At 34.3% G+C, this 20,926-nt stretch overlaps 1 protein-coding gene and 1 long non-coding RNA gene across 2 annotated transcripts; one reads left to right on the top strand and one right to left on the bottom strand.

Moving 5' to 3' along the window:
* Positions 1–2,757: 2,757 nt before the first annotated feature.
* LOC136224142 (calmodulin binding protein PICBP-like) lies at positions 2,758–5,665 on the bottom strand. The gene is made up of 2 exons (XM_066012400.1): positions 3,094–5,665; positions 2,758–2,998 (listed from the first exon to the last, which is right to left on the bottom strand). The coding sequence occupies exon 1, from the start codon at positions 5,485–5,487 to the stop codon at positions 3,094–3,096; it is 2,394 nt and encodes a 797-aa protein (XP_065868472.1). The 5' UTR covers positions 5,488–5,665; the 3' UTR covers positions 2,758–2,998.
* A 13,523-nt stretch (positions 5,666–19,188) lies between these two features.
* Positions 19,189–20,715, top strand: LOC136224174 (uncharacterized). Its single transcript, XR_010686313.1, has 2 exons — positions 19,189–20,022; positions 20,494–20,715. It is a non-coding gene; the product is annotated as an uncharacterized lncRNA (long non-coding RNA).
* The last annotated feature ends 211 nt before the right edge of the window (positions 20,716–20,926 follow it).

Below are 20,926 nucleotides of genomic sequence, written 5' to 3'. Positions count from 1 at the left end.
TTTGTAAGCATCTTGTTTATTTATTTATTCACGAACTTTGCTTGTGAGCTTGTTTATGTACACAATTAAATAGTTATTATCACAAATATAATTAACGATTTACTCACAAACAATTCATGGTTAGATAATTTTCTTAATGAACCAAGTCCAAAGAGGATTTTAGGCTTGAAACAAGCTCGAAGCTCGGCTCGAGCTCATTGAGCAAGCCAAAGCTCGGCTCGGGCTCGTTAATTTTATAGCCAGCCGAGCTTGATCAGGTCAAAGCTCGGCTCGGCTCGAGCCCTACATAAAACTAGTGTTTGAAACACTGGTTTTGGTTGCAAAGCATCTGATGATTGAATCACCAGGTTCAGTGTTAGATGTTGCTGCAAAACCGGTATTAGATGTTGCTGCAAAACAGGTTTTTTTGAACATCGGTGTAAGATGTCAGGTGTTGATATCTAACACCGAACTAGTAATTGAATCATCAGTTCTTTGCATTTGAAACCGGAGATTTTTTAATTAAGCCTTAGCCTCGGAATAAGCATTATTTTGGGGGGAAAATCCTGTATTTGAGATACTTTCTGTTTTGAAAAGTTCTAGCTGCACTCTGAGAAATTATGTTGAAAGGCTTCAATCACTTGTCCTGGAATCGCCTTCAATCGAGTCTGGTTTATTGGTAAAGTAAGATATGTACATAATCGAGGCATACTGGTAGCAAATTTCCGGGCCTAATGCTCTTGTCTAGATTGTCAGAGTGTGTATAAAACTAGTGTTCGATACACTGGTTTCGGAAGCAAAGAATCTAGTGATTGAATCACCGGGTTCAATGTCTGATGCTGCTGCAGATGTTTTGACATTGGACACCGTTGTTTCAAACACTGGTGTCAGATGCTGATATTTGACACTGAACCTGTGATTGAATCATTGCATCCTTTGCATATAAAACCGGTGTTTTAAACACCGGGTTTGCACGGTTAAATTAGCATTATAGTGGAATTATTCTGAGGAAAAATCCTGTGTATTTGGGATATGTTCTGTTCTCAGAAAGTAAGATGATTTTGAAGATTTTGGCAAGCATTTTCATTCTCTGTTCCATAGTTTGATGTTGGAGCATTTTCTTTTGTATGATTTATGACTGTTTCATGTAAATTTTGGTGTAAATTTAGTAAAGTGAAATTAAGCACAAGGGTATACAAGATTTGTGAGGATCTACTTTTCAATTTGTTTAAGCGGGTAAGGGGTAAGGTGCAAAAATGTATCTAACATTGACAACCAGGAGCAATTTTATATCTAACATGTAAAATAGTGTAATTTTACCTCTGACATTAATTGTAACGTTAACGTTGACATGTTGAGTCAATTTGAAAAATAATTCATGAAATTGTCTTTTCAATCATGAATCATGTCATCTTCATATGTGCGTTATTTTAAACATATCACAACTATATGAATATATGTAAAAAAAATAAACAAAAAGGGATTATTGTATTTTGTACGAGTTGGACTAAAAAAATTCAAATATTTCATCGAATTTAAAAATAGTAATCTTCAATTTTATTATTAAATCATTAAAAATATTAATTTTTTTAGACCAACTAAACTGTATGTGTTTTATAATGATGTCTGAAATTGATCTAATTTGTTAACATTAGGGGTAAATTGTTATTGATTGTTAATGTTAGAGGTAAAATTGTACAATTTTACACGGTAAGGGTAACATTGTTCTCGACAATCAACATTAGGGTATTTTTACACCTTATCATTTGTTTAAATTGTTCCTTTTCTTAATGTCATGCTTTACTTCTGATTACTTAAACTCAAATTTTGTAGTTGTAATGTCGACATTTAGATGTGGCAATTATCGGGTTGGTATCGTGTTAATTTCAGATTAGTGTCAAAGTAAGTCAATCCTAATCTAGCCCAAAAAGTTTTGTGTCATAATTGTGTTAACTTACACGGGTTAGTGTCGATTTTGTATCGAGTTTTCGAGTTACATGTGATTTAATATTTACGTATATTAATTGTGACTTAAAAAAAATAGAAGAAATATGGTACTATTTTTAAATATTTTAGGTTATTTTGGGATTAATGTGTTGATACTAACCATCCAAAAGTTCATTAATATAGGATCATGTAATAGCAATATAGGAAGTTTGAGTTGTGTTTGCGATAACCTTGAATAATAAAGGTAACATGTAAAAACACAAGAAAATATTAAAATAATTTTAAATATTTATCTTCGGGTTAGGATTGACCTAAAAATTTGCATGTCAATTTCGTGTCAATTCAAAAACAACATATTACTTTACTAAGTTAAACTCAACCACTAAAATTACGTGTCGATTTCGTGTTATGTAACCGGATCGTATGTAAAAAAACGGTGCTTAAAGCAACAATTTCGAAAGCAAAGAACCTGGGGATAATTCATTAGGTTCAATGTTACATATTGCTGCAATCATGTAAACTGTAGCAGCTGTTTAATAAACTAATACCGGTATTAGATGTCAGGCGTGTTCGATATTTGTCATTGAACACGGTGATATAATCACCGGATTCCTTACTTTTGATACTACTGTTTTGAACAGCTGTTTCCTACATCGCTCGACAATCCAACCACAAAGCGAGCTTTACTTCCTCGAAAATAAAATTATTCCAAGAAAAAATCCGGTGCTAGTTATGACCCGAACTTCGATATTACAACCATAAACCCGAATTGAATAAATTAATCAACGTATAAACTTGATTACCGTAACTTTCACTATACGAAGTTAGACATAAAATAACCACAATCATTTAAATAAAACAAACACAGTTTATACATACTGCTATTACACATACTATTAAACCTTCATACTCTTCAATTCACACTTATTGCTAAGCTTAGGAGAAACCGGAAACCGTATATTTCGACCGACCGACCGCCATTCAGCCACCGCGCGAAGAACTAGTTAGTTGCTCTATGGAATTTCTAGTTTACTCCTAAATCATCAGCCTGGCTAGCTATTGTAGACACTGCCTGCACAAATCAACAAGAAATGATTAATTTGATGAACAAAATCGGGTTTCGTGTTTCGCGATTTTGTAACGAAATGTTGAGATATGTTGCTATACCTAGCTACATGCTTGAATAGGTCTTGGAGAGAACGGTGAGGCTCCTGTGTTGTTCCTGAAGTTATGAGTGTTGTATTTCGGGATCGGCAACACTTTCTCGAAGGCCTCGACGAGCAATGCTACCTTTCGTTTTCTGGCGGGAGCGAGTTTAGTGACGGCTTGTTGGAGTGCGTAATCAATCATCCATTCTTCGGAGTTTTTTCTGCCGTCCATGTTTTGATGCTTGAGATCAACCTTTTCTGCCGCGGGATTAGGCACAATTGGGAGGAAATTCGGTTCTTTCGGATTGAATTCGCGCTCTTCATCTGATTCGGCTGTCGGTTTCCCGCATTTGATTATCCATTTCCTGTTCTTCAACTCTGCAAGTTCCTCTCCGGAATTGATTCCTCTCCGGTATTTGCTCCCGGAACTTGTGCTGTTTCCTCTATCTGACTCGGTTTTCGCTTCAATTTCCGTGTTCTCAACTCGAGTTTCGTTTCCATCTGAATTGATGCTACTACAGATCATTGAATTGTTCTGCTCCTCCTCCGGATCCCCAAATTTCTCCAACGAGTCCTGATTCTCAATGACATTCTTAGCCGAATCGTGTTCATTCCCAAGCTCTCCAGCTGTAACATCCAGACCGGAACTCTGATCAGCTTCGATCTCCTCGAACATCTGGCAATCATTTGTGTCCGCCTTGTCAATCTCATCGAAAATCTCCGAAGAATCTTCAATTCGCCTTTGGACCAAGTCCGTTGCAACATTTTCAAACTCGTTGCTCTTTTCTGCTACTTCTAATTCCCCAATTGTATCCTCCATTGAAGTTGCAACACTCGTATCAGCTTCGATCTCCTCGAACTTCTGGCAATCATTTATTTCCGCCTTTTCAATCTCATCGAAAACCTCCGAAGAATCTTCAATTCGCCTTTCGAGCACGTCAGTTGCATCATTTTCAAACTGGTTGCTCTTTTCGATCTCCTCAAACTTCTGGCAATCATTCGTTTCCGCCTTGTCAATCTCATCGAAAACCTCCGTAGAATCTCCAATTCGCCTTTCGAGCAACTCAATTGCATCATTTTCAAACTCTGCTACTTCTAATTCCACAATTGCTTCCTCCATTGAATTTTCATCACTCGTAAAATCACCCGAATCATCACATTCTTCGCTCTTCGCTTCCCAAATTCCCCAATTCATCACCGCATCTTCCATCTCCGAATCACTCTCATTGAACTCCAAACTACAGGAGACACTTTCCTCTTCACAGAACAGCTCTTTCAGAACATCATCACCTAGAATCTCCCCGTCTTTGTCCGGTCCGACGATCTCAGGTTCATCATCGAAATGTTCTCTCTCTCCTTCCTTCCATTCCATATCAGCAACATTTTCGCCTTCTTCGTTGCCACTCCCCTCATCGCAACTTCCCGACAAGTATCCCAGGAAATCAGTAACGAAATTCTCCTCGAAATCAATCTCGGATTCCGGTGCTGACGCACCGGACAGATTCTCCGAAACTTGATCCTTATTTCCTTCTTCATCAGCTACATTTTTCTTCTCGGATTCATAGATTTCAACGAAGAATTCCTTTCCGATTTCATCAATAACTCCGGCAGCTTCATCACAGGGCGGCACACCTTTTCGCGGGGACGATCCTCCCCGCGTTTTCGAGCTCTTCTGGTTCTTCAACGAACGCCTTTTCGCCTTTAAAAAACACTTTAAAGGCGGCGAAGGTGTGTGATGATGCCCATTCAGAGAACAGTAACTGTACGGACACACCTTGACCACCGAAGTCCCCTCCGATTCCGTACCGCCGGGATTCAGCATCAGATACGCCGGAAATTTTGAATCTTTCAGAGTTGAAGAACAAGTAGCTTTCTGAACATCAACATCTTCAGCACATAAAGCATTTACAGAACTCTTTTTCGCCGGACTTCTCAGCGGTTTAAAATTGGGGGTTTTTATTAAACCCCTCACCGGAAAACTCTTCTTCGCCGGTTTTTCACTCCGATCAGAGATTCTCCTCAATCGTTCTTTCCTCGCCTCTGAACTAGAAGTCTCCTTCATGTAATTCGGCGACGACCCATCACCGGATTTCATCAAACTTTGCCTCTGTGTCACTCCTACTGTCGCCGGAGAAGCTAAAGTCACCGACTTTTGCTTCTGTAGGACTACTGGTGTCGCCGGAGAAGCTAAAGCCGGCGATTTTTCAGGTGGGGTTGTGATTTTCTTCAAAGGGGGTGGATTAAAGGACTCAAAATCTGAAATTTTGATTGATTTTGATCTTTTCATCTTCTTTTTCATGTCTGATCCTCTGTTTTTCCCATCTTGGTGTTGAAAATAAATAGGTTTCAGGTTGGATTTAAGAAGAAGAAGATGATCAGACTGATTTGATATTGATACCTTCCTCTGAACCATCTTCAATGGGAAAATCAGAAAAACATGGAAGAAAAGTTAGGGTTTCTTTGGGGGTTTGTAAATGGAAAACCAGAGGAGTAAGAAATTGAAAAGCTTGGAGAAGAAAAAGCTATGGAGATGGAGATTCCTTTTGGTTTATTATATTGTTTTTTCAATGGGGAGTCTTAATTTAATTAAAATAAATAAATTTGGGAAGAGATTTAAATAACATTTTTGAAGATTGATCATTTGGTAATATTATTAAAAAAAAGTTTCTTTTATGGAAATTATTGTAGTAAGACAGAAGGAATTGGATATTCAAAACAGTTGTATTTTTCAAATTGGAAAAATAACCGTTAAATATATTTAAGGGTAAATTCTAAAAAAAACCCCTGTGGTTTCACCGATTTTTAAATAAACCCATGTGGTTTGTTTTTATCAAAAAAAAAGAGCGTGGTAACGCCGTTACCCGAAAAACGGAAAATGGGTTAACACCGTTAGTTTTGATGACGTGGCAAAAGGTAAAACAGGAAAAATTAATTTTTTTTATTTTTTATTTATTTTTTTATTTTTCTCTCCTCCTCCTCTTCTTCTTCTTCTTCTTCTAATTTTTTTTAATTCTCTGGAAATTTCAGAACCTATGAAATCCATATGTTAAACGCAGTCCATAGCCGAAATCGCGAGATCAAAATCATAACCGAAATCAACAACATATTAGGCGATTGAAATCGAAAACAAAAACGATGAATTTTCACAGCTGTAGAATAAAAAAAATGGTGTACGCTTTTACTAATTCCTTTCAACTGTGATGTTTAAATTCAACAAATTCATCAAGCTGGCCCAAATTCAACAAATTCATCTGTTAGATCCTTTTGGGTATGCTTTTACTTTCCCTTTCAACAAGTAGAATGTCTCTTCTGCATCAAATTTCAACTGGTACTTTCCCGGAGAACAACCCCACCTTCACCCAACAAAAATTAACAATAAAAATCAAAACTTCATAGCATAAAAACCAAAACCCAGATGAAATTAAGGGAAAACTCACTTGGGCCAGCACTTGATGTTTAAATCATTGAGTCTAGATTCTGATGGGTTCTTTTCAACTGGGATTCTGAGGTTTCCATGGCTGTCGACTCCTTGACGATGGCGATTGTTCCCTTCTCCGGTGGTTAGCGATGGAAGATTAGCGGAGACTTTATGAACGGCGGTGACTCGGTGGTAAACAACGGCGAATCACAGAGGCTGCGAGATGTGAAACCGGAAGCCGTTGACGAAGCTAACACGGTGGATCGATAATCTCACAGACTATTATTTCAAATCTTCCGTTGCAGAAGAGTTCCAGATCTTCAACGACGATAACGGAGACTATTACTGAGAACGACCATCATTTCCAGAGGAGGAAGAAGAAGAAGGAGGCGGCGGCGAAGAAGAAGAAGAAGACGAAGACGAAGGCCGAAGAAGAAGATCAATATTAGTTTTAATTTTCTTTTCTTTTTTTTGTTTTTTTATTTTAATTTTTCCCAGTTTACCCTTTGCCACGTCATCAAAACTAATGGTGTTAACCCATTTTCCGTTTTTCGGGTAACGGCGTTACCACGCTCCTTTTTTTTTGGTAAAAACAAACCACAGGGGTTTATTTGGAAATCGGTGAAACCACATGAGTTTTTTTTGGAATTTACCCTATATTTAATAAATATACATATATTTATTTTTTTGTATATATGGAAATAGAAAAATGCATATTTTCCGTTACAAAAAAATTGTCTTTTAAACTAAGAATAAGGAAATTTACAAAATGTTTTATCAAAAAAAAAAAAAAAAAAAATTATAAAATGATCAATTTACATTATTGACTCATTTAGAAATCCAAAGAATGTGGTCAAATGGTAAGGGCTCTTTCACTCTTAACAAAGAGTGAGGGTTCGATCCTCACTTTCAACGTTAGTTAATTAAAACGCATATCTTGTAAAGTAATCGTTGCCCCCTCTTTTGTTCTCGGGTAACGTTCTTAGTTTGTGGAACAACAGAGATTGCTTACCCATTCCTTAGATGTTAGAGAAATCGTTATGGCTTCTCCATTGAAGCCTTTATTGGTATCAGAGCCATTTAGCTCCGTGTTCCATCTGTTAGGAACCTGTTATGCATGATTTATGATTCTATTAATATGTTTGATTGGATAAATGCATGCTTGGTTGAGTCGTGTCTCAAATTTATGTTTTTTAGTGAATCTTGGGATGATTTTGGCCTGTCGAAATTGCCCCGTGGCTGTAGGAATTTTCTGGCGCGTTTAAGTGATTTAACATGCGCCAATTAGGGTTTATTTATGCTATTATATCTATTTCTAGTTCGTGTTGGATTAGGTAGTTTAGATCATGCATGGTCTTGCTTTCAGGGATGGACGTGACGAAGTGATTGGCGTAGAGCTTAGACATCCGCTTAAAGTTGGTGATGGTCTCGGTTCGTAAGGACTCGTGCTAGTAGGAAGCATCACCTTTTAGAGTGGTGGGGAATAGGCGGAACATCGCATCATTAGTTGTCGTGGTAGTGTCCATGGGTTACCTAAAAGTTCGTCACATGAGTAGTGGGGTCAGTTGTCATATCGTACTCCTTCAATAACAGGTATTTTAACCCTCGGGGCATCGGTTCGCTCACGATTTTCTTATACTATAGTATTTTTACTTCTGTGATGTTAGGATGTTCAACGTCAATCTCCACCTCGACAATGGTGCTCATGAGCTTGTCAAAATCTTTTCCCATTGCCTCGAGTTTAGCCCCGTCGTCCTCATCTTTGATAGGGATGTCTCTTTCCTCTAGTGCCCAACGCTCTTGGGTTTGGGGCCTAGTCGCTCTTTCTTGGTTGACTGACCGAGATTCTTTCAAATAGTGGTGAGTCCATCGAGGGTTGGAATCTGGTGTCCTCTTTCTTGAAGAGGGTCGTCTTTCTTCTCTTGCCTGGATCGATCTCAAAGGAGACTAATCTGTCTCTCTTATGGTGTGCGGAGGGGGATTCCATGTCCGGTGGTGCTATACCGAGGAGAATCATTTCTCTTTGAATTAGGTGTCTAGATCTTTCCCTCGGCTCTTTAGAGAACAATCATGTCATCATTAGAAGCTTCAGACAGTGTGATGTCCGATCGAGCAGTTGGTGTCTTCGGGTTTATTCACGTATTTGAATGTTTCTTCTACTATCACTAGTTTTTCTTTCACTTCTTCCATTTGGATGACATGCTCTTGTCTCATAATGCTGACGACCTCTTGGAAAGAATCAAGGTTTTCTACCATGCGTCTTGAGATTGCGTCCAAGAGCCTTTGTTGCTAGGGCTTCAAGGTTTTCCTTTCTTCCACCATTTCCAGGATTGGGTCATCATTGACCTAACGGTTTTAGTATACTTCTTCTTCAATGTTTCTCTAAATCTCTATTGTGGGAGTGCACCGGTTCAAGAGATTTTGATATAATTGCTTAAACGATCCATCATTATATCAGGCTACACCCACCTCACCAATTTCATGTGGTTGAACCCTGAAAGTTGATGTGTCAATTTGCAACTGCATAAAAGTATGGTCAAAGGGGTCGTCTATACAACAAACTCGCTTTGATGTCTAAGTCAGTTCATGGAAAAGATTAAAGGATAAGCATAATCAGTAAATTAAACTTATAATGCAAGCTTAATGTAAATATGTATATGAACTTGTTTACCTCGAGCTGAGCTTACTCTATTTATATTGGTTGAGATGTAGAAGACGGTTTACAAATTGTGGAGCGAGGTAGGCCACATGTCTCGTGTTGATAGAATGAGATAAGTCCAGATATCAGGCCTGATATCCCTCAAAGTCATTCATCCTGCGACTCTCAAGATCGAAAATGATTACGGTAACGGTTGGATTCTTGACTGGATCTTACGAGATTTTTCGAGTCGAGTTTCTAGTACGTCGTCGTTTGGTTGTGTTTTAGATGAGCAGGAGTTGCACATTTTATCTTTTAAAGGGTAAATTCAAACATCTTATAGTTCCACTCGATAAAATTATATTTACCTGCTATTACTAGTTGTAAAATTAAAATTGATCTTCCTTGAAAACATTTGGATTAAATTTATACTAAGGTTCTATTTGGCTTGCTCTTTGTTGTTCCTATTTGCTGGTTGCTTTAAGAAAATGCTGCTTTTCAAAAAAGTAGAGATTCTCTGTTTTTGTAAAAAGCTAATTTTCAGCGATAAAAGACACATATTAGGAGTCTAATCAAACACCTAAAACGGTACTTTTTAAAGTGAAAAGACAATCTGTAAATAAAAAGTAGGTAAACGAACACCTCCTAAATCTATACTTTTTAAAAGACGGATAGGCCATGTTTGGTAAAGAGCGTTTTGGGATAAAAAGAGCGGTTTTGACCAATTTTAGAGGTTTGACCACTGAAACCGCTGATTGGAGTGTTTGGTGGAGAGAGGTTTGGGAGAGAGTTTTGGGATGAAAACGCTAATTTAGAAAAAGCTCTTAAAATTAGTTTTTTCAATTAGCTTTTTGGAATATTAAAATTAATAGACTTCTTTAACCCTAATAGATAGACTCATTCTTCTCCTGTGCCAAAATTAATGCCCTTATTCGTCTTTTTGCACAAACCGCTATTATCAATCAGCTAATTTTTACCAAACAAGTCTACAGAAACAGCTAGTCAAATCAGCTAATATAATCAGCTAACAGCTAATTCTCAAACAACTAATGGAATCAGCTACCAGTTAATTCCCAAATAGGACCTGAAAAAAATCTGAAAAAGCTTAAAAAAAAATCTTAAGCACTAAAAAAGGATATGGATGGAATTTTAAAAGTGGATGAAACCGAGGGGAATTGTCTTAGTATGGAAGAGTGGTGGACGGTGGGACTTTACAAAAGAAGGTCGGCGAAAATGGGCAGGTAGTGGGACCTCTGTGGGGGCATAATGGTCTTTTCATCTTATACGCTCCTCTATCTAGACTTCTCCATGCCCAAGACCATGAGAGCAAAACATGATTATACTATTAAGGAAACTAAATAAATAAATATATATCCACTTTTATAATCTTTAAAATTAAGACATCACCACCCCATGCCTCCCTTTGAATTAATATTTTATTTTGTTAATACTAATTTTTTAATTGTTTTTCAGTAGGATTAGTCCATATATTTTGACAAAACACACTGTTTAGTCTCTGTATTTTTAAAAACACACATTAAGATCTCTAACCTTTTTCTCAGTGAACTGTTTAGTCATTCTGTCTGTTTGTTAAATTTTTTACCGTTTATGAATTCGGAAATGACTAAATTACCCTTTACTATTTATCAGTCAAAAGCAATTCACACCTCTATATCTTTCTCTCACAACTCGCGCTCATAAAAAAAAAATGGAGAAAGGATTGAATCCCTAACCCATAATCGAATCACTCATGCTCACTCTTCCTGTTTGAATTGAAGGTAGAAATCGACTCAAATCTCTCTCGCTTACTCTTCCTGTTAGAATTGAAGGTGGAAATCCTCTTACTCTCAATGGTGAGTTTAATTTCCTTCATATTCTTAACTCATTTTTACTGCTAACTGCTTCAGTGATGACGAAAGATGTTTTTAGTAATCCAAATTGACTAACAGAATTTTCATGAGAGTCTAATGACAGTGACTAAACAGTTCACCGAGAAAAACGTTAGGGACTAAACAGTTCACCGAGAAAAACGTTAGGGACTAAATAGTTCACTGAGAAAAACGTTAGGGACTAAACAGTTCATCGAGAAAAAGATTAGAAACCTTACCGTGTGTTTTAAAATACAGGGACTAAACAGTGTGTTTTGTCAAAATATAGGGACTAATAAATTGATTACCAATTTTTTAAAAAAATATATATAATTTTGGGAATAACTACCAAATAGGGCTGAGCGTGGAACTCAGAGATTCTTGAACCGGACCGAGTATCTGAAAAAATATCCAGAATTGGATTGGACTGTTGACTTTTTCTATAGGACCGAACTGAATTGTACCATTGACTTAATTGGGTACAATTCTGGAGATTTTCAAATTCCTAATATCAATGAGTAAATATGTTGGAGATTCTAGAATTAGGCCGAATATCCGAAAAAAAAAGATCTAGAATCGGATTGAACTGTTGACTTTTTTGCTAGGACCGAACCGAATTGTACCGTTGACTTTAGTAGATACAATTTATTGTACCGAACCGTACTCACCCCTACTACCAAATTTGATCCTCATATTTTTTTATAAACTAAAGATTTAGCCCTAACATACAAAATGGTACAAATTTAACTATAACATTTTCAAGTAAGTTCAATTTTAGCATACGTCACCAAAAATTTGAAAAGATCAGTTTGATTGTTATTTAACTGTCACATCGGACCTTCCAACCATCAATTATAACTAAGATGTTTAATGTGTCACTAACACAATTATAAAAAAAAATTGTTAATATGCTAACAACTAGTCTGTCACGTACAAATTAATCTTTTTTTTTGTCAATGTGGTTAAAATATTTATTGTGTTATTAATATAGTTTCAAATAGCAACAAAAAGTGTAAAGAACTACTTCAGTTTATCGACAAATTTTTTTGGAAGTTTTGATGTGATAGTTAAATAGCAATCAAACTAGATTTCTCAAACTTATTCATTACTAAAATTGATTTTTAAACTTGAAAACGTTAAGATTAAATTTGTAGTATTTTTTTTTTGAAGTAAAGTTTCATTAATGAGCCAAAATATGGTAAAAGTTTAACATCGAAACAGAAATACAACTTGGAGTAACATCAAACAAACACGGACTAGCATTTTGGGAAGCCGCTCTAGCCAAAGCATGAGCTACTCCATTTGCTTGTCTTCTAATGAAATGGATAGTAAATCCATTGTTAGAGTTCAAAAGATTACGACATTGTGAAACCATATCCCCAAATTCCGACTGATCCAATTTATCCGATTCAATAGCATTTGTCAGAATTTGTGAGTCCGATTCAAATAACACCCGATCAAGACCAACCTCCCCCGCCCAAGTAATCGTCTGCAGCAAAGCCCAGGCCTCAGCCTCCCTGACCTCCATCAGCCCCTCCCTAACCTCCGATCTGCCAGCTTTAAAACCACCATTTTCATCACGGAACACATCCCCGCAACCCGTCTTCCCCAAAATGGTAAAAATACTTGCATCAGAACAGCAAGATATTACACCCGCCGGAGGCCTATGCCACAACTTATCGCATACCTTCAGATCAGTAGCAGCAGAACGATTCACGTTTCTTCTCTCCTTTGCCTGCTTCCATTCCGCCAAACACCTTTTACCACTAACAATTAAACCCGCAACAGAAATAATAGAATTCTTCCAAAGCTTTTCATTACGCGATCGCCACCAACTCCACAGGAGCATCATAAACATTTCCATTTGCGCCGTCCCTCCTATCCTGCAAAAGTGAAAGAAAAACGCAGCAAAATTCTCCGCATCATCGCTTGCAAAATCAATTACATTTTGTAAGCCCGCCTCTCTCAACAATTCCTTAACTTTGGGACACAAAATAAACAAATGCCATATATCCTCCGCATCCAGAGAACAGACAACACACTCCGCTTCAATAGGAATTCCCTGATTTCGTAATTTCCAGCGTGTTGGTAAACAATCCTTAACTAGACGCCAACAAAAGTATCTGACCTTATAAGGCACTTCCGCCAACCAAATAGCCTGCCATAAACCCTCACTTCGGTAAATATGATTGTCAGTAATTCCTTTCGTAGCTAATCTGTAGGCGCTTTTGACAGAATAACATCAATCTTTTGATCCATGCCAAATAAGCTGATCCCGTCTTACACCAATCCTAGGGGCTGATCTACTAATAGCCATAATATCCTGTTCAGAAAAAAGCTCTTGCAACATCTCAACATCCCATTCAATCGAATTTGGTATAAAATTTCCATCTACCTCCATTTTGAAGCAATAACTGAGAACCCCAAATGCTCCTCCAAATATAGCTAGACGAATAGCCTAATTTTGCGTTCATAAAATCCCTATCTGGATAGTATTTAGCTTTGAAGACCTTACTGATAAGAGATTCGGGAGATGACATCAACCGCCATCCTTGTTTTCCCAACATTGCCAAATTAAAGGCAGTGAAATCCATAAAACTCAAACCTCCATTCTCCTTAGAAATACACAATCTCTCCCATGACATCCAATTAATTCCACGTGAACCATCCTTCTTATTTCCCCATCAGAAAGAGTTTAGCATTTTCTGCAGCTCATCAGCAGTCAAGATAGGTAGCATAAACACACTCATAAAGTATATCGGAAGAGCCTGACCTGCCGCCCTAATTAGCATTGCTCTCCCCGCCTTTGAAAGTGGTTTAGCTCTCCAGTTCTGTAATTTTTTCCACAATCTATCCTTTAAATGAGCAAAAATCACCTTCTTCTTACGCCCAACAAGTGATGGAAGTCCAAGGTAACGACCAGTATCAATTGGTTGACAAACTTCTAAGATGAATTGAATCCCTTCAACCAACAAAGAATCAACATTGCTGCTACATAGAATACCCGACTTTGAAAAATTAATGGCTTGACCCGATGCCTCCTCATAAATGTTCAAGAGCCTTTTAAGTTCCCTACATTCCCCCATATTCGCTCGCACAAAAAGAAAAGCATCGTCAGCAAATAGTAAATGTGATACAACCGGTGCCCTTCTACACACCCTGCTTCCATGAATCAAACCTCTCCTTTCAGCATCCGAAATAAGGGCAGATAAACCTTCCACACATAGTAAGAAAAGATATGGCGACAAAGGATCGCCCTGACGTAATCCTCTACTAGGTGAAAAAGGCCCCACAATTTTATCATTCACCATTATCGAATATTTCACAGAAGTTACACATAACATAATCCATTTAATCCATTTATCAGAAAAACCCAACTTCAGCATAATAGCAGCAAGATATTCCCAACAAACTCTATCATAAGCTTTACTGATATCAATCTTAAGAGCAACTTCCCCCTTTTTTTTACCCACATTTCTTTTCATGCTATGAATAACCTCAAAGGCAATAAGTACATTATCATGAATGGACCTTCCCTTAATGAATGCAGATTGATTTTCAGACACAATATTAGGAAACAGGCTCTTCAATCTATTAGCAAGCACTTTAGCAAGTATTTTATAAACAACGTTGCAAAGGGCTATAGTTAAATATTTTTTTAAATGTTAAGATGACATAATTTTGGTATAAGGTTTAAAAATATTTATATTATTATTAAAGAGTAATTTTATTCTGAGTGTTATAGGTCTCTAATAGATATCATTTAAAGTTTTTTTACTAAATGATTATTAAAACTAGTAAAGTATTAGTTAGATTATTAAAATAAGTAAACATACTTCTTTTCTAAAACTTTATTTTCTAAAAAATTCTTTTTTTAAATATTATATTTTAATTAGAATTATTTGTATTTGTTATAAAATTAATTTAACTAAAAATTTAAATTTATAATTTAATAGATAATTAAATGTAATTCAAATTTTATATAAAGGGTAGTTTAGATTTTTTATATTTTCCGTATAAATAGTTAAGATGCTTCTAGTTTTAGGGTTAACTTTTTATATCCTCTATCAATATCCAAAATTCTCTTTAAGAGTTTTTCTTGAACTTTGTTCATTCTTCAAGTTTAATATAGTTAAAAGTTCAGTTTATATTAATATCTGACACTCCTTAATATGTGAATGACTTGAAACGTGCACAATACATACTCATATTACAATGTCCTGCAATTTAAATAACACATAAGACATAAGATTGTCAGGATTCGAACTAAACGATTCTAATATCATATCATGGAACCAATTAAAACTAAAAGGTTATAAATCTTATAATTAATTCATATTAATATCCAAACAACATTTAATACTAACCCTCTCTATGATGTGGCATATTCATTTGATGACATGATATATTAACTTTGATGATGTGTCAAATGATATTAGTCAAAATTTTTTTTTTTGCTAATCGTGTGTAACACATGTTCTCTTTTATATATATATAAAAAAAATAGATGTAAAAGATTATTTGGCCAATTTAGTATCTAAAATTTTATCATTTGACTAATGCGGTATCCTTTGTCCTTTTAGGGATTTTATATGTGACATTTAACCCATTTTGGATGAGAAACTAACCGATTTGTTATTTCTTGCTACATGACAATTCTTTTAACACGTGACCTGTATACATTACAATTGTTTTAATTGTTTTCTCCATACAGATTTAATATGTGAATAAATAAGAAAAAATTAATTCCTTATTTATCCACATATTAAGTTTATTTTAAAAAAAATTAAAATAATTGTCACATGTACATGTCACGTGTTACAAATTGTGATATGTGAAAACATTAACAAAACAAATAATTGTCTATTTAAAATGGGTTAAATGTCACCTATGAGAAATTTTAGATACCACACAAGCTAAATAGAGTTTTAATTCAAAGAAATACATATTCATCTATTTACAAATCGATAACATTATAAGCGGAGTTCTTTTTTTCTTGGATAATATGCAAAAATACTCCTAATGTGTACAACCAGAAACAATTTTAACCTTAACATTGGCAGATAAGAGAAATATTCTCTCTAATGTTAATAAGTTTGGTCAATTTCAGATCTCATTATAAAACACAAATATTTTGTTCCTTATTCTATACTAGTTCTATAAAAAGATTTCACATGTTTTTTGTGATTTAATAATAAAATCGAAGATAATATTTTAAAAATCCGGTGAAATATTTGAATTTTTTTATCCAACTCGTACAAAATAGAATATTTTTTTATTTTTTTTCACATGATGTTACTAATTAATGATAGAATGAAGTACATGTGAAGTGTAGATGAAAAGATTCCTTTCCCGAAAAAACAATTTAATGAATTATTTCTCAAATTTGACCCAACTTGTCAATATAAACGGTAAAATTGTTCTTGATTGGCAACATTGGAGGTAAAATTGCTCGAGTAAATTATATATACGTGGTGTACATCATTTGCCTCTTTCACAATTTGGTGTACAACTTTCAATTTTGCATATAAAACTGTACAATCTTTTCGTGAATTCCCTCTAAAATGTACATCAAGTAATTGTGATCGGTTAACGTGAAGTCAACGCGTCACGTCAGTAATTTGACATCCCTAAAAGTCAAAAGTTGACCGATCAACGCGGCACGTCCATAATTTTGACTTTTAGAGATGTCAACTTGGTGACGTGATGGGTTGACCGGTTATAATTACTGGGATACACTTTAGTTTTGTATGCAAAATTGAAGGTTGTACATCAAATTGTGAAATAGAGCAATTGTTATACATCACGTATATAATTTACTCAAAATTACTCATAACTATAAACGTTAGAGGTATTTTTCCACTTTATCATTTTTTTTTACTTTTCCCATTATTATATATTTTATAATTAGTTTTTGGTTGGTAGAATTTTTTTTTCTTTATTACTGGATATTTGAATCTGTCAGTCTATATTTCCATAACCTTTAATATTTCCTTTTTGGCTTAGAATTGGGTTTGAATTTCCTTTTTATTTTCATAGCTACACATTTATTTTATTATTTTCTTAAATTTCAAAGATTTGCCTGTCAAAATTAATCATACAATGCAAAGTACATTTTACAGTTATTTTACTTTTTAATAAAGTAATATTAGCTTTACTTGGTTATCAATCCTTGTCAAATTATTGATTGGAAATTAATTCGATTTTAATTACCGTAAGTCAATATTGAAATAACATAACAACAGAATTACCTCTCTATATACCTATATAGTAAAACCTCTATAAATTAATAATGGGTTAAAGTGTAAAAATATCCCTAACGTTTTGGACCAGGAGCAATTTTACCCCTAACGTTGTAAGCCAAAAGCAATTTTACCCCAACGTTAATAAATTGGGTCAATTTGAGAAATAATTCATCAAACTGTCTTCTCGGTCGTGAATCTTGTCATCTAAACTTCATATGTGTGTCATTTTATCAGTAACAAATCATAAACATACGTTGGGATGTGAAAAAAATAAAAAAATATATTGTCTTGTTGTACGAATTAGACAAAATAAATTCCAAAAAATTCACCAAATTTATAAATATTAATCTCAAATTCTATTATTAAATTATAAAAAACATGAAATCCTTTTTTCAGAACGAATTGTCATGCAATTGGTGAATAAGGAACAAAAATATCTGTGTTTTATAATAGTGTCTGAAATTGACCCAATTTATTAACGTTAGGGGTAAAATTGCTCTTGACTTCCAACGTTAGGGGCAAGATTTCACCATTTTAGACGTTAGGGGTAAAATTGCTCCCGACTCAAAATGTTAAGGGTATTTTTGCACCTTAACCCATTAATAATATTACGACATAAAATTTTATTAATTTATAAAGATATTAATAATTATTAATTTATAGAATTATGAAGCTGAGGATGATTTGATACTTTTGGAACCAGTCACAAGAAAGGAAGTAATTATAGTATCAACAACTCTTTACAATTTTTTTGGTACTATACAGTCATATTTTGCTAAATTATCCTAAGTATATATCTATATATACTTGTGATATGCATTTGAGAAATTATTAATCTACAGAGATAATAAAACAATGTATTTATAAAGGGTTGTTCCAAAAAATTATTACCTTATTAATTTATTAAAGTTGATCATTTTTTGAACTGGCCCAAGTCGGGAGTAGAAGAAATTATTATTTTAAAGAGATTATTAATTTATGAAGGTTTTACTGCATAAAGTACAATTTTAATACCTTTAACGTTGACGGTCAGGAGAAATTTTATCTCTAATGTCTAAAATGGTGTTTGTATCCCTAACATTGGCAACAAAGAGTAAATTTACCCCTAACGTTGGTAAATTGGATCAATTTCAGATATAATTATAAAAGACATATTTTATGCTTTGTTCTGCACCCGTTGCCTATCAATTGGTTCTAAAAAAAGATTTCATTTTTTTTTTTGTTATTTAATAATAGAATGAGAGATTAATATTTTTAAGTTTGAAAAAATATTTTTATTTTTTTATCTAATCGTATAAAATACAATATAATTTTTTTTTTGTTAAAAAAAATTCACATCTATTCATATAGTTATAATTTGTTACTAATGAGTAATAAATGACGCATATATGAAGTGTATATGACATGATTCATAACTGAGAAGACAGTTCGATGAATTATTTCTCAAATTGACCAAACTTGCCAACATTAGAAGGTAAATTTGCCATTGGCTGTCAATGTTAAGGAGAAAATTGTACTATTTTAAACTTTAACAGAAAAATTACTCCCGACTATCAACGTTTATCCATTTGAAATAAAAAGAAATAATTTTAAGATTTTTTTTAGAAAAACCACGTCATTTTGAGATATTACTTGAAGAATAATTAACAATAAAGAAATTTCAAATAAAATGAAATAATTTAGAAATTTTTAATAAAGAAATTTCATGCTAGAAATTTTTAATAAAGAAATTTCATGCTACTATTTATTTTTACTTTTTTTTTGGGAATACTAACATGGATTTTTTTCTTGTTAATCTATCTATATACTTAAAGCTATTTACATTTTGCTGACGTGACTTTCTCTCATTTTTTTGAATTTTTTTATTTTTTTTTGCACACAATTCTTTGAACTAATTGCTTCCCTGATCTCCCACATTGTTATTGCACTAAACTTCCAGTTATTATCAAAACCGCTTCTCTCTCTTTCTATAGAACTGCTTTCTCTCTCTCTCTTTTCTACGGAAAACGGCTCCCACTCTATTTCTTCATCTTTCTCAAATGATTTCATGAATTGCTTCAATCTCATTCTCCCGAACTCTTTCAAATTCTCTTTGAATTAAATCTCATTTCTCCTTGAAATCTTTAAATTAAATCTCCTTTCTCCTTGGAATCTTTCAAATTCTCTCTATGCTTTCCCTTTCCTATTTACTCCCATTTTTTTCCTTTTCTAATTCAAATCAAACTTTGCGATCTCTCCTCCTCTGTTTCATTTCGTTTTATTTTGCATTCTCTGACGTTTTTGCTATGTCTTACCCATTTACAACCACTATTTCCCCTTATTGATTAGAATCTCATCTTTTGATCTCCCTCCTCTTTGCAGATATCACCCACAACGCTATTCGATATTAAGATCAGATGCGTGCAGATAATAACTCTGAACTGATTTTTTTATTTCCTTTCTCTATTTTAATTTCATACGAAATTCACATCTTAGAATATGCATGCAATAAAGTAGTTCTGATTTTTTTGTTTTCCTTTTCATTTATTTCCTCTGTTAGTATGCAACCATATTGAGGTTCAAAACCTACAAGGTGACATGTCAATTTATATGTTTAAATTTTTAATTCTATATTGGCTTCCTGCATGTTTCGCTTAAACTGCACTTATATTCATAATTTTTCCTTTGTAGGTCGAGTTGCTGCAACAGGTGGCTTTGGAGATCATAATAGGCCAACCGAGACATTGATTACAACCATTGATGGAATGATTCTGGAATTGTTAAAAGTGGTACAATCTAGGTATTTTTTTTTCTAATAGTTAATTCTATGCATTTCACTATGTTTATTGAATTTTGGCAAACTGCTTGCCCTATACTTTGTTATTTGATAGTCTCCAGAACCTTCATTTTCTCTCAAATTCATGTGAACCATTCTTTCCCAAATGTCTACCATGGGATTGAGATAAAAGTTAGAGGTCTGAAATGGTTTGGTCTTTATCCGGTTAACTGAATTTTCTCTTTATCTTTCTTTGGTTGTCTCTAACCGTTATTTTTTCTATAACAATATGATTCAGATTTGTTCTATAGAAATAGATTTGAACCTCCAAGCATATGAGTTCCAATTTTGAATTTTGGAGCTTACTCTGTGTCTTTCTATTATATTTGTGACTCCAGTGCCTAACGATTCTAATTTGATTTACTAATTTCTAATTTTTACCCTCTCCTTGAAATGGTTTTAAACTTCTTAATGATCTGAACTGTTTGATTGCAGATTCCATGGACTGTAGCCTTTTGTTACTCTTCGTTACAGTCTCTTATCTATATATTATTTAAAAGCTAAGAATTTTGGCTATTTGGATTTGATGGTCTATTTGGATTTAATGGTCATGATATTTTGTATTTTATACACTCCAGACCTCTCAATTAGTTGAAAGATTATAGATATGTACAGGATCTAATTCATGAATGTTTTATGTATCAAAAGTAATTTGCACATTGGGGGGTGTTCTTTTGATAGTATAAATATGAAGTTTATTATGCTGTTGACGGATCTAAGGCATATATATCTTAATGAAAATTGAACTAAAAGTCCTACATGGGAGAGGCGTTTCAGTCGCCGGGATTGATTTACATGGAATGCATTGTTAGGATTCAGCTACACTAACCATACAATTGTGGGGAAAAGAGAACATTTTTGTTTGGAC

Source organism: Euphorbia lathyris, chromosome 3 (assembly GCF_963576675.1).
Source record: "Euphorbia lathyris chromosome 3, ddEupLath1.1, whole genome shotgun sequence".
NCBI lineage: Eukaryota > Viridiplantae > Streptophyta > Magnoliopsida > Malpighiales > Euphorbiaceae > Euphorbia > Euphorbia lathyris.
The sequence above is the reverse complement of the archived record's forward strand: the minus strand, read 5'-3'. Positions and strand labels throughout refer to the sequence as shown.

Excerpts from the sequence above, each read along its gene's own strand:
- LOC136224142 (XM_066012400.1), bottom strand. The coding sequence starts at position 5,487 with ATGGTTCAGAGGAAGGTATCAATATCAAATCAGTCTGATCATCTTCTT.